Consider the following 21109-nt stretch of genomic DNA (forward strand, 5'->3'; position numbering starts at 1 on the left):
ATTTTCACAGCGGATCTCATTGTAGGAATGGGATTTCCATCCCCTTAAACCGTCTTTGCACTTGTCCTGGGCTTTCTTGTTTTCTTCTCTCTCGTTGCTCTCTCCCCCTTTGACCACGCATGTCCCGGGTTGCATGCTCTAAAGAAGCAACTTGATGTAAAATAATGGCTGTTATTTCTGCTATGTTGAAAATTATGATTTCTATTTTCATTTTTGACATTTTTGTGGAATTATTCAGTATTAAATTTGGAGGCCTGATTTCAAGGGTGTTTAACTCGTTTTACATTCGCTGTTCTACTGAATAAAAGAACCTTTATTCATTGTGTTTATGTGCCTGTTCATTACCATAGTACGAGGGGCTGCTAGTGTTATAACAGCTGTTATTTGGGGTGTGAGTTACTTAAACCATATTTTTCTGAGCGGAAGCTTTACAATTTAATAAGTAAACATGTGATTACTTGAAATCATAAGAATATGCTCCCTAGTACTAGGCAACAATAATGACAAATTGATGAGCCACTTGATGAAAAATGAGGAGGGGTACAAAAGTTCCCATTACTAGAGAAGGAAATGTGGGGTAAGTTACATAGTTGGGGAGTAAATATATGGAAAACTTAATAATTGCTAACATTGTTCAAATACATTAGTAACTTACCTAAAATATCTCAAGATGGTATGTTACATTTTAGAGATAAACCATGCTGGTAACTTGATTTGAGAACATCCTCATTAGATGATGATGATGATGATGATGAAGAAGAAGAACAAGAAGAAGAAGAAGAAGAAGAAGTAGAAGAAGAAGAAGAAGAAGAAGAAGAAGAGGGACAGAGAGAGGGAGGTGTGAGAGAATAGAGATAGAGAGGGAAAGTGAGTGGCTTAGGGGTTATTGGTGACCTCTACCCCTCTTATAACATTAAGTAATAATCTTATTACAACCTATGGATAATACTGCCATTATTTAGGGACATAAGACAAACAAGGATAAACAAAAGATAAATGATAGTTCTGTCCATCAAATAAAATAAAGCTTATTCCTTTTATTTCCAACACTCTCCCTCAAGCTGGTGCATCGATATCAATCATACCTGACTTACTTGTGATATCATGTAATCTATCTTGTTCAACGGCTTTGGTGAAGATATTTGCAAGTTGATCATTGGATTTTACATGAGGCGTTTGAATGATCCTGGGAACAACCTTCCCTCTGATACAATGGCAATCTACTTCAATGTGTTTTGTCCTTCATAGAACATATGATTTTTTGTAATATGAATGGCTGCATCATTGCCACAATATAGAGTCATGGGAAGCTTTACTCTAATACTCAAATAAAAAAGAACACTTTTGATCCACATTACTTTGCATGTACCATGAGCCATTGCTCTGTATTCTGCTTTAGCACTTGATCTTCCACAACATTTTGCTTCTTGCTTTTCCAAGTAACTAGGTTTCCCAAAATGAAGATATAATAGCCAATTGTGGATCTTTTATCAGTTTGGCAATCGGCCCAATCAGCATTTGTGCAAATTGCAACATTAAGATGCAATGTTTTAAAAAGCGGACCGCCTAGCTCCTAGGCGCCACCTAGGCGGTCCGGAAGGCTTGGGCGCCTGGCCTAGGCCAAGGCGGCTAAAGGCGGGCTGTCCTTGGGCACCTGCCTAGGCGCCTTGGAACCCGCCTAGCCGGGCGACCAGCACCCAACCGTGGGCAGCCGCCCAGGGCTTGTGCCCTACTTAGAGGCGGAAATGCCCCTCGTTCACGACATTTTTGTGTCTTTTTTTTTAAACTAAAGGGGCAAAATTATGGGTTTTAGGTTCATTTGAACCTAAACCCCATTAGAGCCTATTTTCGAGAGAGAAACCCCAAAAAACTAGTTTTTGGTGTTTTCCATAAGATCAAAGGGTTCTCAACGTTACGAGAAATTGATCTAAGTATCATACTATGGACTTATAGAGTATGGAGGAGTGTGTGGTATGTGGACTTGTGTACTATACATTTGATGTGTCCTAAATCCCTAACTCTTATGTGTTATGTAGTTCTACTTATACTGTTAGACTATAAAGACATTTTTCTTTCTACTGGGTTGCCCTAGTTTTAGGAGCCTACCAAGGCGCTGGGTGGCCCGGACCGCCTAGCATCTTGAAACACTATCAAGATGTTTTTATTTGAGAAAAATGTCCCTTTCCCTGGTGCAAATTTGAGATATTTTAATATTTTGTACACAATATCGAGGTGAGGTTTATGTGGTGCATGCATAAATTGGCTGACCACGTTAATCGCATAAGAAATGTCTGCTCAAGTGATTGTGAGATATATAAGCTTGCTTACTTTTCGTTGATACTAATTAGGATATTTGAGTAGCTCTACCATTTCTCCATGAAGTTTATAATTGCCTTCTATAGGAGTATCTGTAGGTCTAGATCCCAACATCCTCGTTTGCTGTAACTAGTTCAACACATATTTTCTCTAGGAGATGACTATCCCTTTTATCTTGCCACCTCAATTCCCAAAAAATACTTAAGGGGTCCTAAGTCTTTGATATCAAACACCTTGCTTAAATAAGATTTAAGATCCTCAATGTCCTGCACAATATCCCTTATCACAACTATATTATCAACATACACAATAAGGGCAGTAATTCCAGTGGTATCCTTCTTCACAAAGAGCGTATGATTAGCTTTACTCCTTTTGAACCCAAATTTTAGTAGTGCCTAACTGAATTTTGCAAATCATGCTTTAGGAGACTGTTTAATTCTTAATATTGCCTTCTTTAACTTGCAAACCTTTCCTGTCTCCCCCTTAATCTGAAAACCGGAAGGCATGGCTATAGAGTTCTTCTTTGATGTCTCCATATAAAAATGCATTCTTAACATCTAGGTAATGAAGTGGCCACGATTTATTCACAATTAGTGAAAGAATGATCCTCACAGCGTTCAACTTGGCCATAGGTGTGAAAGTGTCTTGGTAGTTTATGCCTGGAGTCTGGGAGATACCTTTTGCAACCAATCTTGCCTTGTACCTTTCAATGGTACAATCAGCTTTGTATTTTATAGTGAATAACCATCGACGGACGTCCTACGACCTTCTTCCCTTCAGGAAGTTTAGTGATTTCCCGTGTATCATTCCGCTCAAGTGCTTGCATGTCATCACCCATGGCAGCATTCCATTGAGGTTGTGAAGTACTTCTACAACACTAGAAGGTATTCTAACAGAAGACCAAGCAGACTGATAAGAGGGAGGCACAAAAGTGTAGGATATGAAATTTCCTATTGGATGCTGAGTTCAAGAATGTGGACCCTTGCGAATAGCAATAGGTCCATCCAAATTAGGATTCTCTGAGAGGGGGAAAGAGTTACCTGGGTCAGGGACAATTTCTGATTCCGAATTAGCATTTTAGGTATGGTTGCTTAGAACTTCGGGTTGCCATTTTCTTTGTCTTGGTATACGTTTTCAAACTCCTCTGAATATGCAACATTCCTTTCCGATAAACCACTCTCTTCAAATAAAGTGGTGTAGGAATACGTAGGGTGACAACTAATGTACTCTCTTCACTAAATTGTATCTTATTCTCCCCCTGACAAGAACACTCATGACTTGTAGACAAGAAGTATGGAATAGAGTCAAAGAAAGTGACATCCATGGAAACATAACGGGACTTGGTAATAGAATCATTACACTTATATCCCTTTTGATGTGGTGGATACCCCAAAATACATTTGGGAGCTTTAGCATCAGCTTGTCACTCTTTGGACCAAGGATGTGGACAAAACATACGCAACCAAACACCTTGGGAGGTATGGGGAATATGGATGAGTTGGGATGATCAATTTGTGATAGGCTTGGAATAGATTAATAACTTTATCTTTGTGTTTCATTAGATAAGTAATTGTAAATCTGGAATAATCATCCACAAATATAACAAAGAAATGGTGAAGGATGCCACACATCAGAGTGTATAAGAGAGAAAGGAACATCGCTCTTTTTATTAACACTGATAGGAAATGAAGTTCTACGATGTTTTGACAACTCACAAATGTCACATTGCAAATGAACTTGATTCAGAGACTCAAACGATTTAGGAACTAAAGAACACAAAGTAAATGACGATGCATGACTAAGTCGGGTGTGCCACAAATACACCTTTTCTTTGTTAGCAATTGAAGTTGTGGCTAGTGCAGTCAAGGCACAATCAGGAGTCTCCAAAAAGTACAACCCTCCATTTTTACGACCATGCCCAAATGTCTACCGCTTCATTAAGTCCTGGAATACACAGTGAGAAGGGAGAAAAAGTTATACTGCAGTTGTGAGATTACTGATTGATAGGAGATTACTAGAAGGATTGGGAACTTGCAAGGCGGATGATATGTTAATAGAAGGAGTAAAATGTATGGTTCCCTTGCCCTTGATTGGAATAAGAGACTATTTGTTATTTTAACTGATTCATGACTAGAACAAGGGATACTAGAGGAGAAAAAATCAGCCATACTAGACATATGTTCAGTTACTCCAGAATCAACAATCCAAGGGGTTTCAGACCTGTTTACAGAGATATGATGCGCTCAGATATACCTGATTGTGCAATGTGAGAAATAGAGGATAAAGAAGGGTCTTGAATGGAAGCCTGCTGCTTGAGATCCAGGAGCTTTCTTTTAGGAAAAGTCACCAACTCCTCTTGAGGTTCATTGGAGGCGTTATCTTGTTGCCCTTGAGTAATTGGGGCAGTACTTTCACTGATTGTTACTGAATTTGCCCTTGGAAAGTTTTGCCTTGGGCGTCCAACCAGATCTCAACATGTTTCCCTTTTGTGTCGTGTCTTCCCACAGGGGGGGCACTGTAGTTTGCCCTTCTAATCAGATGTGGGGTTTCCATGGCCACGTCCACCACCTCGGCCTCCACCACGGCTTCCAAGACGCCCTCCACCTTGATTGCAACTAAAACTTTTGAATAGGGTGGGTCTTTCAATTTCACCCATAGATTCGTTATCTTGTGTAGAGTTTCTTCATGCCGAAGAAGGGAGAAAACAGTACCAAGTGATGGCAAAGTCTCACCACTGAGAACATTTGCCCTAATTTTTCCATTAATTCCCCTCAAAAGATAGAAAACCTTCCTTTGTTCCAATCTCTTTCTGTTCCTTTGCACAAGAAGAACACTGTTTGGGCTAATGCTGGCTTAATTCACCCCACAGACCACAAAGATGAGCATAGTAGTCTCTCACTGACAAGTCATTCTGTTTAAAATCACTGATTTGCTGTTCTAATTCATGACCTTGCAATATTTTTCTTTGGGAATAGGACTTAGAGACTGCTTCTCATAATTCCTTATGGAGGTATTGCAGTTCATAAAGGATCGACTTATATTAGGTTACATAGAAAATAGTACCCAATTCATAATAGCCATATCTTCAGCCTCCCAGTCTGCATATTTAGCATCTTTCAAGTCAGGTTTTTCCACACGGCTGTCAATGTATCCTAGTTTTTTCTTTCCACCAAAAAATAGTCTAACTGACCTGGCCCATTCTAAATAGTTGGTTCCATCAAACACATGTGACTCCATATTTGATCCTCGTAGAGACATTCTCTATTGTAGTTAAGATATGATGGTTGCACCCTCAGATCTTGATCAACAATTGAGATCAAGTTATACCCTTTGATCTCTTCAAATAAAAGGTTTTACAGATCTAGTTACACCCTCATATTTGATCACTGTCCCTTTTTTCCAGAAAAACATAAGAAAACAACACTAACAGTACTTCTTTAAGAATTTCAATTAAGTGAGAGGAGCAACCATGACCGAGAGCAGCAGCCATGATCGAGAGTTGGGGATTACAGCTGTTTCGATCATCATGCAGTCTGCAGGTCAGGCCATCCATGGTGATCCCCCCATGGTGGTCATGCCTGTCAAAGATCCTCCAGATCTAGTTTCTGTCTTTAGATGATCCTTCTTATTTTTCTGTTGCTGGTGTTAGAGTTCATGAAGTTCACGGATCTCCTTCTTTGGGAGACTGTTAGTTACTGATATGGATGCTAAAACTTTGGCTTCTTTACATGGCATTAGTGATTCTGTTAAAGATGGAGTTGAAGATGGTGCTGTTCACATGGCATGTATCAATATTTTGCATGGATCTGATGCTCAACCTTTGCACGAATTGACTCCAGGAGAGAAGGATACTGGTGTAGGGAATATCTACGATTCAAAATTGGAAAGTTCTGTTACTGAGGCAGATCATAATGATGAATTCTTTCCGCCATTGATATCAAATATGCCATTGCATAACCACAAAGCTATGAACTGCTGGAATGAAGGAAGTCTTCTAATCTTCTTTTTGGAAAGAAAGGTATTCAGATGGGTGTTTTTTATTTTGACGATGTTGAAGTTCCCTCTGCTGAAGTTATAGACGGGAGGTGTCATGTGAAGATCAGAGATGAGATTGTTGATTCTTGCTTGGGGAGATGGGAGCACTTTCTACTAGGTTACTTCCTTGGTAGGAGGCCTGAGTGGTTCTATATGAAAGATATGCTAAAGAAGGTGTGGAGAATAGAAAAGGATCTTCAAATATTTTCTCTTAATGACAGTTTTTTGGTTTTTCGATTTCAAAACAGAAACGAAATGGAGGTCACCAGATCTGGGGGTACATGATTCGTTAATAAAAGTGTTTAATCTTGCAAGTGGGATCCCACTGAGAAACTATCAAGAAAGACCAGGCAGATCGTCCCAGATTGGATTGAACTCCTGGATCTTCCCGTGGTCTTCTGGGAGTCGGAAATTCTGTCTCGAATTTGTTCACTGGTAGGGAAGCTGTATTTCATGGACAAACCCACTAATCTGAGAACTAGATAAGAACCCAGGGTCCGTGTCGTTTTGGACATAGAGAAATCTCATCTAAAAGAGGTATGTTTTGAGTTAAAAGGGAAACAGTTTATATACGAGGTAGTCTACAAGTTTATTCCAATTTCTTGCGCTTCTTGCAAGCGAATTGGCCACACCGCTGACCTCTGCGAAATTCTGCAGTACTTTAAAGCTCAGAAAGTGCTGAATGATGTTCACGGTGGGGCTGTTACTTTAGCATCTGTAGAGGAAGGCTGGTGGGTGGTTAAAGGAGAAAACAATTGATTTATACGAAAAAAATGGTGAACATGGACTCTAATAAGTTCATGATTTTGGGTGGCCTTGATGGAGAGGAGACTGCATCTTCAGCACTGCCTCCAGCAAGCAAAGAGCAGGTGGTAAGTGAGATAGCAGCCATGAATGCTGAACTGAAGCAAGGAATCATGCCTACGTGGATGCAATGCTCATGTGTCTCCTACGGGATTGGATGATGCTACTGATTTGCCAAATCAGATGGAGGTTAATCTTGATTTTTTGGAAGCATAGAGGTCGTGGATGGTCACAATGGATCACCACCGTTTATCCTCTGGAGTTATGAAAATCAGGAAAGGTTATCACCTCCTACTTCTGTGCAATTTCAAGACTAAAAAATTGAGCAATCTTCAGCCCCAAATTTTGAAAAAGTAGAAGGTTCCATTTTGGTTTTTTCTAATGATGCATGTGAATTGGACGGTGATAAGATGATGGGCACGTGTGCTACGACTGGGAATGTTTTTTCGGTTGAACAGGCTGGTAATGCTGTTTTGGATATTACTCTCCATTTGCAGCCATCTCTTGATGCTGTGAATTTGCAGAAAAACAGTGAGGCTGTGGAATCACAACATCCCAGCAAGGTAGTGGACTTCAATAGATCCAATGACAGCACTGATTTTTCGAAAAATGGTTTGAAACAATCTATGGACATTTCAAACTTGAAGAAAAACAATGGGGTTGTGGACTCGCAGAAACCTGTTGAGGATGCGAATATTTTGAAACATAATTTTAAGTGTAAGCGTTTCTTGCCTGGACAGAATGTAGCCGGTTGAGTGAACAAATCCCGCCCATCTTATACAGCAGGGTGGCAACAAAACTGCATCAATGAAAGCTCAAAGGATTCCAAAAGATGTTGTTACAATTGGTGGAGGGAAGGCTAGTTCCGCACGTAAGCCTTCTAATCTTTGTTTGTTTTACATGTCGGTGATTTCTTGTAATGTCCGTGGTCTTCGGGGCCATGGTAGAAATTCGGATATTGGCAACTTGGTGAATCATCATAATGTCTTCTATTTTTTTTGGAGACTAAAGTTCGTACAGAGTTGAGTGCTAGATGGCCTAGAAAATTGGGTTTTATGACTGTAGTAGTAAATGAAGTGGAGCGTAAATCTCGCATAATGGTGTTATGTAATCCTTTAATATATTCAGTCAATGTTCTTCATGTCCATGAACAGATGATCACAGTTCGAGCATCTCGTTTATGTAATGGTGATATTTTGATAGTTTCGTGTCTCTATGCATTTAACTCCGTGGTTAAATGATCTATGCTATGGGACCATATGAGAGACATAAGCAATCTCACCATGGTTTCATGGTTAGTGCTAGGGGATTTATTACCATCTTGGATAATTCAAAGGAAAATGGGGGCAGTGTCTCTTTACCCAGGATTCAGGGGATTTTGCCAGTACACTTGCTGATTGTGCTCTGACTGATCTTGATTCTGCTAGGGGATGGTTTTCATGGTCGAATAGTCATGTCAGACGAAGATGTATATGTGAGCGGCTTGATCGTCCTTTGGCCAATACGGATTGTGTTTTTTTCTTTCCGGAGTCTAAGGTGGTGTTATTGCTTAAAGGTAATTATTAACTTTGTCCTTTATTGGTGTCTATATCAAACTTGCCCCAAGTTGGCCCAAAACTGTTTAAATATTTCACCACAGGCAGAAGGTCCCAGGTTTCTTGGATATCATCCCTAATTCTTGGAATGGAAGGGTGGGGGGACACTCCCATGTATAGGTTTGCTATGAAGTTGAAAAGACTGAGGACAAATTTGCGTGAATGGAAAAATAATTCTTTTGGTTGTGGGTGCTAAAATCTCAGACATTTGTCGGCAGCTTTCTTCTATTCATGATAGTTTGTTTAGCGATCCATCTAATGAGGCTCTCATGTTGGAGGAGAGGGATTGTACAAGTGAGCTGCAACAATTATTATCCCATGGAGAGTATTTGGAGCCAAAAGTCCCGGTAGACATGGTTGCAAGATGGTGATTTTAATACTAAATTTTTTCATCTTTCTACTATTGTTAGAAGAAGAAATGATTGGATATTTCTACTCAAGGACGAAAACGGGATCTCCATTGCTTTTGAAGGCCAAATTGGTGATCATATGATTAGTTTTTTTGAGGACTTACTTGCATAGGAAAGTAATACTAATATTCATTTGGCAGAGCTGTATTTACCTCCTTCACAACTCAATATGCAACGGCAGAGTCAACTCATAAAGGATGTCACGTTAAAGGAAATTCACGCTTGTATATGGGGATACGAAGAGTGAGAGTGCCCCAGGCCCGGATGGTTTCATGGTGGAATTCTGTAAATTCAATTGGGAGGAGATAAAAAAGGATTTATTTGTGGCTTTAGCTTCTTCAAAATAGGTAAATTCCTCAAACAAATAAATTCTATCAGTTGTCTCATTCCTAAAGTTAATTCTCCCACCGTAATGAAAGACTTTAGGCCAATTGGTTTATGCAATGTCTTGTCTAAGATCATTAGCAAAATCATTTCTAACCGATTGAGGGAGGTTTCGGACACTCTCATTGATCCTAGACAGACCTCTTTTTTGAGGGGAAGACTTATCACGGATAATATTGTGTTGGCCACTGAACTTATCTCTCTATGTTACAAGAACTCATCCAAAGCTAACACGTGCCTACAGTTAGATCTAAGTAGTGCATATGATAGAGTATATTGGGATTTCATAATTGTTAGGCTGCATGCTTTGGGTTTCCTTGAATTATTTGTCTCTTAGATTCAACAGTGTATTACCACATCATTCTTCTCGTTGCTTCACAATGGTTCCCTAAAAGGTTATTTCAAAGGCAAGAGAGGCCTTTTTTTTGATAATGTAAAGGCAATATTGGTTATGGATTTCTTCAGCAGGCAATTGGACCATGTGGTGGCACAAGGAATTCTTGCTTTGACTTTATCTTATGGTTGTGATTATGGGGTTTCGCATCTGTTTTATTCCGAGGATGCAGTTATTTTCTGTAAATCTTCTAATTTAGCCGCCCAAACCATCATCTCTGTCCTTCGATCTTTTGAAAAGACCACGAGGTAGAAATTGGATGTATGTAAGAGTAAGGCATTTTTCTTTGGAGCATCACAAAGCTCTAAACACATGATTTTGAAGGAGTTGGGGTTTGGCGAAGGATCTCTTCTGGTAAGATATTTGGGTTGCCTCTTTTTCATGGAGATTTAATACATAACCATTGCCACACTCTACTTGGAAATTCATTGGTGAGATAGGGTCTTGACAAGCTTTGTCCTTATCTTATGCGGGTTGCTTGCATTCGTTGAAATCGGTATTTAGCTTATCTGCTATTTTCTAGATCTTATCTTTTATTTTCCCTAATTGCACATGCAATATGGTTGAGAGATTCCAGCGCAACTTCCTATGGGCAGTGCACAACTGAGAAGTAAGGAATTCATCTAATCAAGTGGAAGAATGTATACTTCACTATGGAAGAGGGGGTCTAGGGATCCGTGACATCTCAGAGTTCAATATGGCTGGCATGGAGAGTCCTGGCTAATCTTTCCTCTTTAATAGCACGTTTCTTTAAGCATAGGTTTTCAAAATTTCATCTATATGGGGCGCTTATGAGAAGATTTGCTCTTATGCTTGGAAAGGCCTCCAAATGGGCCCCTCCCATTTGCATCACAATGTAAGATGGAATATTGGAGATGAAACTCAGTGGATATTTGGGAAGATCCATGGTTGTCAGAGAGGCTGATTGTAGAGCCTTATGGAGACCATATTCATAGAGATCTGGGAACTTTCTGAAATACAAGATTGCAAATTATATACAGGGTTCTTCTCAGTCTTGACATTTACCTTCTCCTTCATCCGGTCTTTTACTTAGAGCCTGGAGAACTTTAGAAAGGGTCTGGAAGGAGGTGGAGGCATTCACACTTCCTTTGGCACCACATAAGGACTTTCTCATATAGATTCATTCTTCTAATGGGTTATTTTCGGTAAAGGAGACTTGGTAGCTTATTCGACATTGGGGTCTCCCCCCAACCTATTTTCAGAGCACTAGGTCTTCAAAATGCCACTCTAGGGAAAAATAGTCTTCTTGGTTGGCTCTTCACCATCGTCTCCCCATCTGTTGCTTTTGAGTGTCCCTTTAGCCATTCTAATAATGATAACATTTGTCATCTTCTGCTTGATTGTGCTTACTCTCAGGGGATATGGAGATCAATTGTGTGGAGATGTGGTGAAGATCCACTTCAGACTCATCCATTGCATCTATTTAGAGAAATTGGATAGCTTTGTCAGAGGGAATTCAAAATATTTGGAATTCTTTATCCTTCATGGCAGTTTGGATGCTCTAGGAAGTGCACAATTGGTGTATACATCAAGGAAAGGAGTATGGGTGTGAACACATGGTAAGAAGTATTACTGGCCATGTTAGTGAACTTGCAAATATCAAAGAGTGGTCATGTCACATCTGAGAGATGGAGATAACAAAAATTTAAAAGTGGTATGGCGACAAAAGAGGATCAAGTCCCTCACTCCGATTGCATGGACATTTCCAAAACCTAAGCACGTCAAGTTGAATATTGACGGGTCTTCTTTTCGAAATCCAGAAATAACAGGCTATGGGGGAGTCATCAGAAAGGATGATGGGTATTTCTTTGCTGCTTACGCCATCCCTCTTGGTGTGGCATCAAATAATTCTGCAGAATTTCGTGCCTTGGAAGCTGGAGTTGATCTGGCTACTACTCAAATGGATTTTCAGATCGAAAGTGATTCCTCACTGCTTGTATAGGTCATGCAGTGCAGCTGTAAATCTCCATAGGCACTTCACGCAATAGCTGCTAATTGCCAATATAGACTTGTAATTCGATCATGGTCAATTGGTCATATATTTCGTGAGGCTAATATGGTGATATATGTACTTGCCAAAAAAGCTACAATTTTTTTAGATGCAACATATTAGCGCTCTAGGCCTCCTGATTGTCTTTCTCTTTCTTTACTTCATGATGTTGCACAACTGCCCTATTGTAGTGTTGTAAGATAGTGAGATGTATTTTGTCTTATTTTGTTAATGAAAAACGGGTAGGGGGCCATCTCCCACACTGATTTACAAAAAACAAAACAATACGTTTTTTGATTGGGGCATAGACCCTAATCCATTCAAAAACTAGTTTTTTGAATAAATATTTGATCGCCATCCAGAATCATAAAAAAAAAAATTCACCTTCATTGGCACAAGTACTATTGGAAAAAAAGTAGGGTTTTAGAGTATGATGATGTCATCTAACCGAAGGATGACGTCAGCCCTAAACACAATTCCTGCACACCTTTTTGAAGATTGACCCCATCATTAGTAATTGTCTTGCTTTGATACCTAGTTGGAATTAAAGTAGAGAAAAAAACCGTTTGGTAGGATCTAGAGAGAGAGAAAGGAAAGAAAGACGTGAGGGATGGAGTGGTAGAGCAAAAGTGAGTGGCTTAAGGGTCAATGGTGACCTCTACCCTTCTTATAACATTAAGGGAACATTTGTTTCGCGTGAAAATATTTCTTGGAAAATATCTTCATTTGAAAAAATTCCCTCGTGGTTGGTGTGAAAATATTCCTACACCTAACCACGAGGGAGTTCTTTCATATAGGAAATACTTTCACATGAAACGAACATGTAGTAATAAGCCTAATTACAACTTATGAACAATACTGCCCTAATTTAGTGGCATAAAACAAATAAGGACTAAACAAAAGATAAATGACAGGTTTGTCCATCAAATACAATAAATTTTATTCCTTTTATTTCCAACAATGTGTATATAAAAGGAGTCAGCCCATGAGTTCAAATGGTGCTTTCCCACTGCAAAACAAACCATAGAATATGGAATAAGTTTAGTTCCCATATTCTGTGCCTTGCCTCTCCTCATCCCCAGCAAACAATAGTTAAAAAAGAAAAAAAAGAAGAAAAGGCTATGTAGAGCCCTATTTGGATTGAGCACTAAATACATTTACATATAGCTATTTAACACACTAGTGCAGGAATTATTTCACAATGCATTTGTCTGCACCATTTCTGGATCCTGCTTGTTTGGAAAACACTGCAACTAAGCCTGTAACATATTTAATGCTAGTCATGATAGCCCTGTTCAGTGAATCCAAACGTGCCCTGAAAATGGTTCTTTTGAAACTATGCTCTCAATGGTGAACCCTGCCCTTCCATTTGGTTGGTTAGGTCTAGAGAACTCAAAATCAATTTTTGCTTTGAAATTGTTCACTTGGTGATTCAAAGATGTTTTGCAAAAGATAAGGTCAAACAATGCCCCCTAACTATGTGTTTTGGATAACAAAACTGGGCAGACTAAATCCTTTCCCACACCCACATACACACACACACACACACACTTGCTAATGGCATATTTGTTGCAAAAAGCTCTAGTTTTCGAAATTTGTTCCCTTTTTAAATACAAGTTTTTGTTTTTTATTTTATTCAAACTTGTTTATTCCACAATAGAACACTTGAATTTTTGAACTGTTCCTTAAAATTCTCTATTGTAGCATCTGTTAGATACAATTTTTCACATTTTAAATTAGAAATATTTTTTTTTCTGGAAATAATTAATGTGTACTTAAAATAAGCAATTTAGAACACTAGGAAAGACTTGAGATGAGAGTCCTTTCCTTGCCCTTTCGAGGGAGAGAGAATCTAGGAATTTAGTTTGAGTTAGAGGTAGATGGCTTTGCTTAGATATAGAGTTTCAAATTCTAAACTTATTCCACTAGAGAGCGGTTTTATGATTATTGGAGGGAAAAAAGAGTTATGGAGAGTAATTCAAATGAAATACCTTGCCGATAATAACCCTTTTTGATATTTATTACCAAGTGTAATTTAATATCTATTACAGTCTTAAGCATGATGAAAGGATCTCAGCACCCAAGAGAGGAAGTCAAGCTCACTGTCCTTTCTCAGGATGGAGAGAATATTCTTGTGGACTCCTAGATTCAAAAAGTTAGAACAAACCACCCCTCTTGTACATTATATTACTTTTTTGTTGAATTAAAAATAATCCACATGAGAAATCATGAAAAAATTATCTAAGCAACTAAAACTCAATTAATAATCTACAATTACAATTTAGCACTATAAAGATTGTGATAGAATGCATTTATCTTCAATATCCAAATCGAGTTAGAGGGCAAAGTGTGGGGATTCACATGGTTCAAACGATATTTATGATTATATTTTTCATAGATTATGTGGGTAACATTATACAACTCAATTGTATTTGTAAAATTAGTTATATTTTCTAAAAAGTTTATGCAAATTCCCAATTTTGTACTTATGTTTATTGTACAGTTGCTCCCTGGGTAATCTCAAACCAGGGAGGCTCTCACTAGGGTTGCCCCATTGCTATCACTCACACTCTCAGTAACATGAACTTTGCTCCATTGGAATTGCATAACTCTTTAGTCACCCCTCTCAAGGATTTTCTTTTTGTTTTGACAAAACATAGAATTTTCTTCTTATTTCAGCAATGGTCGAGCTTGGCACAATTTTACATGTATGTTTTAAGAATGAATTAAGGTGAAAATGGCATCAAACTCCCATCTCAAACCAACCATAGAAATCTTTCTCACAGGTAATTCTTTATGAACATATTTTTAGGCAGGATGGCAACATTCTTTAATCTAAATTGAAATGTTTGCTGTCCTAGAGCTTCAGAAATTATTATATAGTTCTTCATTATGTAAAATCCCATCCCCAACACTACTTTCTTTGATTGTGTGGAATATTAAAATCTGAAAAAGTGAAAATTAATGTGTATGTTCTATTTATAATTTAATAGTCTGTAATAAAGTTCTTATTGCTCTAATTGATTACAGTTCTACAGTTGCAAGCAAAGTTTATCATGAGCACTAAATGTTCATAAATAATTCCTTTCTAGCTCTCATTTGGTAAAGCATGTGATACACCATGGTTTTTGCTCTTAAGAAATCCTGTCAATTTTGCCTCGTCAAATTGAATCTTTTCAAGCTTTGCATTTCTTTTATTGCATAACAGAAGGGGTTGTTTGCCTGGTTTCAGCTCTGGTAAATGCCAAATAATTCACTGGAGACTAGGTCACAAGCAAGAATGTGTTCCATTGGTTATAACCAACCCGAATTCTTCTACTGGACTTGCATCAATGACTACCGAATCTCTTCTACCAAGGACATCAGTACCTGAGAATGCAAAAGTCAACTCAATCCAAGTCCCTAAACTCAATGGTATTTCTTCTGAATTATTTAATATTTCTCCCTCTTCTCCTTCCCTCGGTCTAGACTTTTCTTGGTTCAGACCTGAGGACCCCATTTGTTTCCCAGAAAGGTTACCAAGAGAACGGGGCACTGGCTGGCCTATGGAATCTGTATTTGAGGATGCTCTACCGCATGGTATTTCACAAGAATATTGTAATTCAAAGGGGCAAACCCTTTCAATGGCATCAAGTAATTCTCCTTCTCCTCCAAAGAGATCGTCACAGACTCAGCCTTCGGAGAGAAATGGTGTGGGTGAAAGTGGACAGAGCTTGGAGTGTCCTTATTTTTATAGAGACAAGTTTCAAGAGGACTCACCCTTAAGTTATAAAGGTGATTTGAGAACTTGCTCTTCGACAGTAGACCCATCCTACAGGGAAAGCACAAAATCAAGAAGGGCATCTTTTGAAACAGAGAAGGCTCACTCATCTAATACATCTAGTAGGTCATCAGGAACTTCCAGTGCTATAGTTGACATAAATTTTCAGTATATTTTCTTTGGTGTGCTCCAGAATTTTGCTCGTGACATGGTATTTTTTTTGCAGGCCCTGTAAAAAGTGTGTCTTTGACACCTCCGGCTCAAGAGAGACATGAAGTCTTGAAACATGAGGACAATAAATCAGTGGGTCCTAAGAAGATTTCGAAACCTCCTAAGCAATCTGCTACAGAAGCAATGGTTAGCGGTTTAAAGAAGCACAAGGTAAGTTGTTGGTGGATTAAACTTGTGGAAAATACTGACCCAAACTTAGTTTGAACGAAGGAGAGGCTTGTAACAGTACATAGTTGATATCTGGTGTCCCATTGTTGATCCTTATAATCTAATTTTGGCTAGAGTCCAAAATGTATAAACATAAGGCTTCTAAACATTTTGAGAACTTTTTTTTTTAATCGTCCTTTTTGGGTCAGAAATGTCCAAGATTCAGGCAAAATTCCACCCATTGTTACATTTTAAATAAAATAAGTCAATAAAATATTAATAAAATTTGAATCTCAAAAATTGGACTACAACCCAATCTCCATTTTACTTTTAAGAAAAAAAAAAATTAAAACAATAGATCAAATCGAAAAGCCAAAAAAAAGGTCTCCCATTTTGAATTTGAATTTTGATCCTTGGTTCCACGTTTGAATTTTCTTTCATGGGCTATTTTGGTCTATGGATTTTGGATATGCCTTACAATTTAATGTCTCAGATGTTGTTTCCTTATACAATAGGTCAAAAAGAAAAGTAAAAAAAAAGGTCTGCCATTTTGAATTTGAATTTTGATCCTTGCTTCCACGTTTAAATTTTCTTTCCTGGGCTATTTTGGTCTATGGATTTTGATATGCCTTGCAATTTAATGTCTCAGATGTTGTTTCCTTATGAAGAAATTGTTCACCTATTTGCTTGTGAAGCCATGGAGTTGTCACCTAGAGGCCTTCTGAATTGCGGGAACAGGTATTCCTTTACTGTGGTATTCATAGTCATATCAATGTTTTGCACCATTCTGAGCATTAAGAAAGTCATGGCGGAAAAAATGGAAAATGTAATTTGTTTGAAAATGGTTTCTGCTTTCTATGTCATCTATCTGATGCTGCACTATCTTACTTTGGTTCTCTCTTGCATTACTTAGGATGGTGGGATTTTGAACTTAAATCCCAATGATAATGATTGCTATTTTGCAGTTGCTATGCAAATGCAGTACTTCAATGCTTGACCTACACAAAGCCACTTGCCATTTACCTACTCCAGAAATCTCATTCTGCAAAATGTACAAATTTTCATGTTTCATTTGTTTTTCTTTGCTTGCTTTTGTGTAGTTGATCTTTAGTTTTTATGCATGCTATCTTGTGTTTATTACTCATACTTCAGTCTGATTCCTCAGTACTTGGATATAGGTTGGATGAGTGAATGGTGCCTCATGTGCGCACTTGAGCAGCACATATCAAATCTAAGGGAAGATGGTGGCCCTCTGTCTCTTGTTGGAATCCTCTCTCACATGCAGAACGTTGGCTGTCGAATTGGTGGAGGGAGCCAGGAAGACGCCCATGAATTCTTAAGGTGGGTTTGATCCTTTTTTTTTTTAAAACAAAAAAACGAGAAGGATTCTAACAGTGTGTTTGCTTCTAAATTGCAACACTTCTCTTTGAATGGTATTTTCTCATTTTCATTGAAACACAATGTCACCGAGTATTTTCTTTAGTCATGGCAAGCTATGAGGGTGTTTCTTGCTTTCCTTCTCCATTGTTTGACTGGAGTTCTTTTTTTCTGTGATTGATAAAGCCATTTTTATCCAGGCTTCTTGTTACTTCTATGCAATCTATTTGCCTTGAGAAATTGGGAGGTGAGAAGAAAGTCGATCCACAATTGCAAGAAACAACATTTATTCATCAGATTTTTGGTGGTTGTCTTAGATCAAAGGTGCTCCTTACTTCTTCCTCAATCACAGTGATTTATCATGGCTTCTCTTTTTTCCTCAAGGATAATTAGCTATTTTCAAGATTTCTAAGTATTGGGATTTCAAAAAATGCTTTTAACAGTCAAAGTCAAAGTTTGGATATCTAAACTAGAAGTCTTTTTGAAATTGTTTGTAATTTTTAAAATTTGTAAGTGATTCAAGTTCAATCTATTTTAGTTAAACTTAGGAAAAGAACCCACATTTATATTCCAATTCGATTTGAATTCTGCTGAACTTGGACCAAGGTTTGCCATTTGGCTGAAGGAATACCATATCCTATATGTTAATATTAGCCTTGTACCTCCTTGAAATTCAATTTCTAGGCATGGTTCTTGCCATATGAACAAAGCCTGAGCTTGTGCTTTGCCGGTGGATGCCTCAGGTCTTTATTACGAGTTATTGTTACTCTCCTGATCACTAAGTTTATTACGGTAGCCTCCTTTCACTGAAACCAGGTGAAGTGTCTAAGATGCCAACATGAATCTGAGCGATATGAAAATATCATGGATCTTACACTGGAGATACTTGGTTGGGTCGGCTCTTTGGAGGATGCACTTTGCCAGTTTACAGCTCCTGAGTTTTTGGATGGAGATAACAAGTACAGATGTGGAAGGTTTTATGTTTCTTCCCACAGATAATCTTATGCTTCTGTGAAACTTTTATCTTTTGTTAGTCACGAAATACACTTTTAATGTTTTCCATATTGTGATGAGTAGATGTGCAGCATATGTGAAAGCCAAGAAGCAGTTGAGTATTCATGAGGCACCTAATATTCTGACAATTGTATTGAAAAGATTCCAGGTCACTTCTCTCTCTCTCTCTCTCTCTCTCTCTCTCTCTCTCGCTCTCTCTCTCTCCTACACACACACACACATACACACATGCATGCATGCACATGGACATGCACACACTTGTGTTAGCATAGATACTGTATTTCCTCTTTTCTGTTGTTGTAACTTATTAACTTTATTGCTTCTTATATTTGTGGGTTTTATCTATCAGACAGGGAAATATGGGAAACTTAATAAATGCGTGACCTTCCCCGATATGTTAGACATGATCCCGTACATGACTGGAACTGGTGATAGTCCTCCTCTTTACATGCTGTATGGTGTAGTTGTACATTTGGATTCGTCAAATGCTTCTTTTTCTGGTCATTATGTGTCATATGTGAAGGACCTTCAAGGAGCATGGTTCAGGATTGATGATACTGAGGTAACACTACCTAATCATAAATGGGCTGTTAACTGAATATAATACTAGGAAGGGAAAGACCACTACAATATAATGGACTGAGGCCGAGCACATTCCATTGGAATAATCATTGTTCAAGGAAATGAAAGGGTGATGGAAAGCATGTGGGACCTACCTTAACGGGAGCTGACCTTACTAGCAGGTCCCTGTCTTTCTCTCTCTATGTATATACCTATCTATCATTCTATCTCCATCACCATCCATCATTTCATTGGACAATGATGATCCAATGATTATGGTTATACAGCAGTTATTGGAATATAGTATACTTGTAATTAAAATGGTTTATTGTTTCTAGCTTTGTGAGATGCATTTTATTAAACCTTTAATATACCTCTATATACTCAATGCAAATTCCCACTTACTAAAAATATTTTCAACCTGTACTCTGATGCATGGGACAATTGCCAGCTACTGCAACTGACATTTCTTTACAATAAGATATAGATGTTAAAAAATAGGAAAACCTCATTTTAACTGAACTTCAGATTTGCTTACTTTGCTCCTTATAATTGTTGAAAATAATTAATTATTGTTCTATTTGAGGGGTATAAATGTTTTTTATATTTGTTTAAGACTTATATGCCCTATTTCATTGTGCCATGGGCAGTATTGTAATTGTTACTCTTGTTAATATAAAATAAGTTGCATGCTGGTCATTCTAGACCATTACGCCACTGTCTCTCACTTTCTTCCCCCCTCTCTCTCTTCCTCACGTCACTCTCTCTCTCTCTCTCTTCTCTTCTTCCTTCTCTTTCCCTCTCTTACTACTCTCGAATTTCTTGCTTTTATATTTCCTTCCTTTTCTCTTTCTTAATTTACCCTAGGTTAAGTTTAACTTGGTATCAAAATAGAAGGTGTGTGGAGATGTGATTTGGGGCTGATGTCATCCGTATGATTAGATGATGTTATCATGCCTTGAAACCCTATCCTTTTTTTTTCAGCAAGGATTGTGTTGATCAAGATGAGTTCTTTTGGTTATTTCTTGATGTAGATCATGTGTTTGATAGAAAACCTAAATCACAGATGGATTAGGGTTTGTGTACCCAATAAAAACAATATTGGCAGCATTGTTTTTAATGTTCTTTTGAATAAAAATGAGGTGTAATCAGATCAGACGGTGTAACCAGATCTGTAAATCCTTTTAAGAAGAGATCTGAGATGTTCTTTGGAATAAAAAAAGTGTGATCAGATCTTAGGTGTAAGCAGATCGATAAATCTCTTTTTGGGAGAGATTTGAGGGTGTAACCTGATTTAAACTATTGATTAGATTTGAGGTTGTAACCAGATCTCAACCAGTAGAAGAAGTCCTAACAAACATTAAATATGGAGCAGTCTGGACTCCAAATTACCACAGTTAAATTTTATGGCACAAATTATTTAGAGTGGGCGAAGTCAGTTAGATTATTTCTTGGTAGGTAGAAAAAAATGAGATATATTGAAGGTCGTGTAGAAAAACCAAATCGCAAGTGTCTTAAATATGAAGAGGCTGATGATATGGAATATTGGTTATTGTATTCTATGCAGCCCAATCTAAATCGCACCTTTATGAACTGCAATATACGGGATGCAATTTCTGAGGCTTAACAACCTATACAGTGCTCATCTTGTGCAAGGGAACCAAGAGAAATTAAAATAGATGAAGATTTTTTATCTTTTGAGAGGAGTTAATAGGGAATATGAAGCAATTAGGGTAAATGTTCTAGGTGGTGAGACTCTACCATCAATTGAAATTGTTTCTCTTCTTCAGTGTGAACAAACTCGCCGCAAAGCAATGGAATGATAGGCGAAATAGAAGATCTGCCCCACTCTCAAGTTCAAGTGGTAATCGAGGTGGAGGACGTTTTGGGAATCGAAGCGCAGTCCGTGGTGGCGGTGGATGTGGTTGCGGAAACCCCACATTTGATGAGAAGGATAAGTTAAAGTGCATTCGCTGTGGGAAGACTCGACAAACAAGGGATACATGTTGAGATCTGATTGGACGCCCTAGACATAATTTTTGTCAAGCAAATTCAGCAACGATTAGTGAA

At 38.1% G+C, this 21109-nt stretch overlaps 1 protein-coding gene across 4 annotated transcripts in view; it reads left to right on the plus strand.

The window, feature by feature from the left end:
- The window catches only part of UBP15 (ubiquitin-specific protease 15), a 46121-nt gene that overhangs the window by 7419 nt on the left and 17593 nt on the right, over positions 1-21109 (plus strand). Inside the window, exons 2-11 of one of the 4 annotated variants that reach the window (XR_016052263.1) lie at positions 15182-15363; positions 15460-15831; positions 15936-16090; positions 16737-16825; positions 17053-17138; positions 17253-17428; positions 17665-17788; positions 18281-18438; positions 18542-18626; positions 18828-19040. Coding sequence is in view for 3 of the 4 variants with exons in the window: in XM_088862230.1 (XP_088718356.1) it covers positions 15182-15831; positions 15936-16090; positions 16737-16825; positions 17053-17138; positions 17266-17428; positions 17665-17788; positions 18281-18438; positions 18542-18626; positions 18828-19040 (1723 nt within the window). In the remaining variant the exon portion in view is untranslated. Of the gene's footprint in view, positions 1-15181; positions 15832-15935; positions 16091-16736; positions 16826-17052; positions 17139-17252; positions 17429-17664; positions 17789-18280; positions 18439-18541; positions 18627-18827; positions 19041-21109 lie in introns of those variants that run through there. The other 3 variants (XM_020665032.2, XM_088862231.1, XM_088862230.1) reach the window with 3 other exon arrangements.

This window comes from Amborella trichopoda, chromosome 3, assembly GCF_054954075.1.
Source record: "Amborella trichopoda isolate Santa Cruz 75 chromosome 3, AtrichopodaSantaCruz75HAP2 v2.0, whole genome shotgun sequence".
NCBI lineage: Eukaryota > Viridiplantae > Streptophyta > Magnoliopsida > Amborellales > Amborellaceae > Amborella > Amborella trichopoda.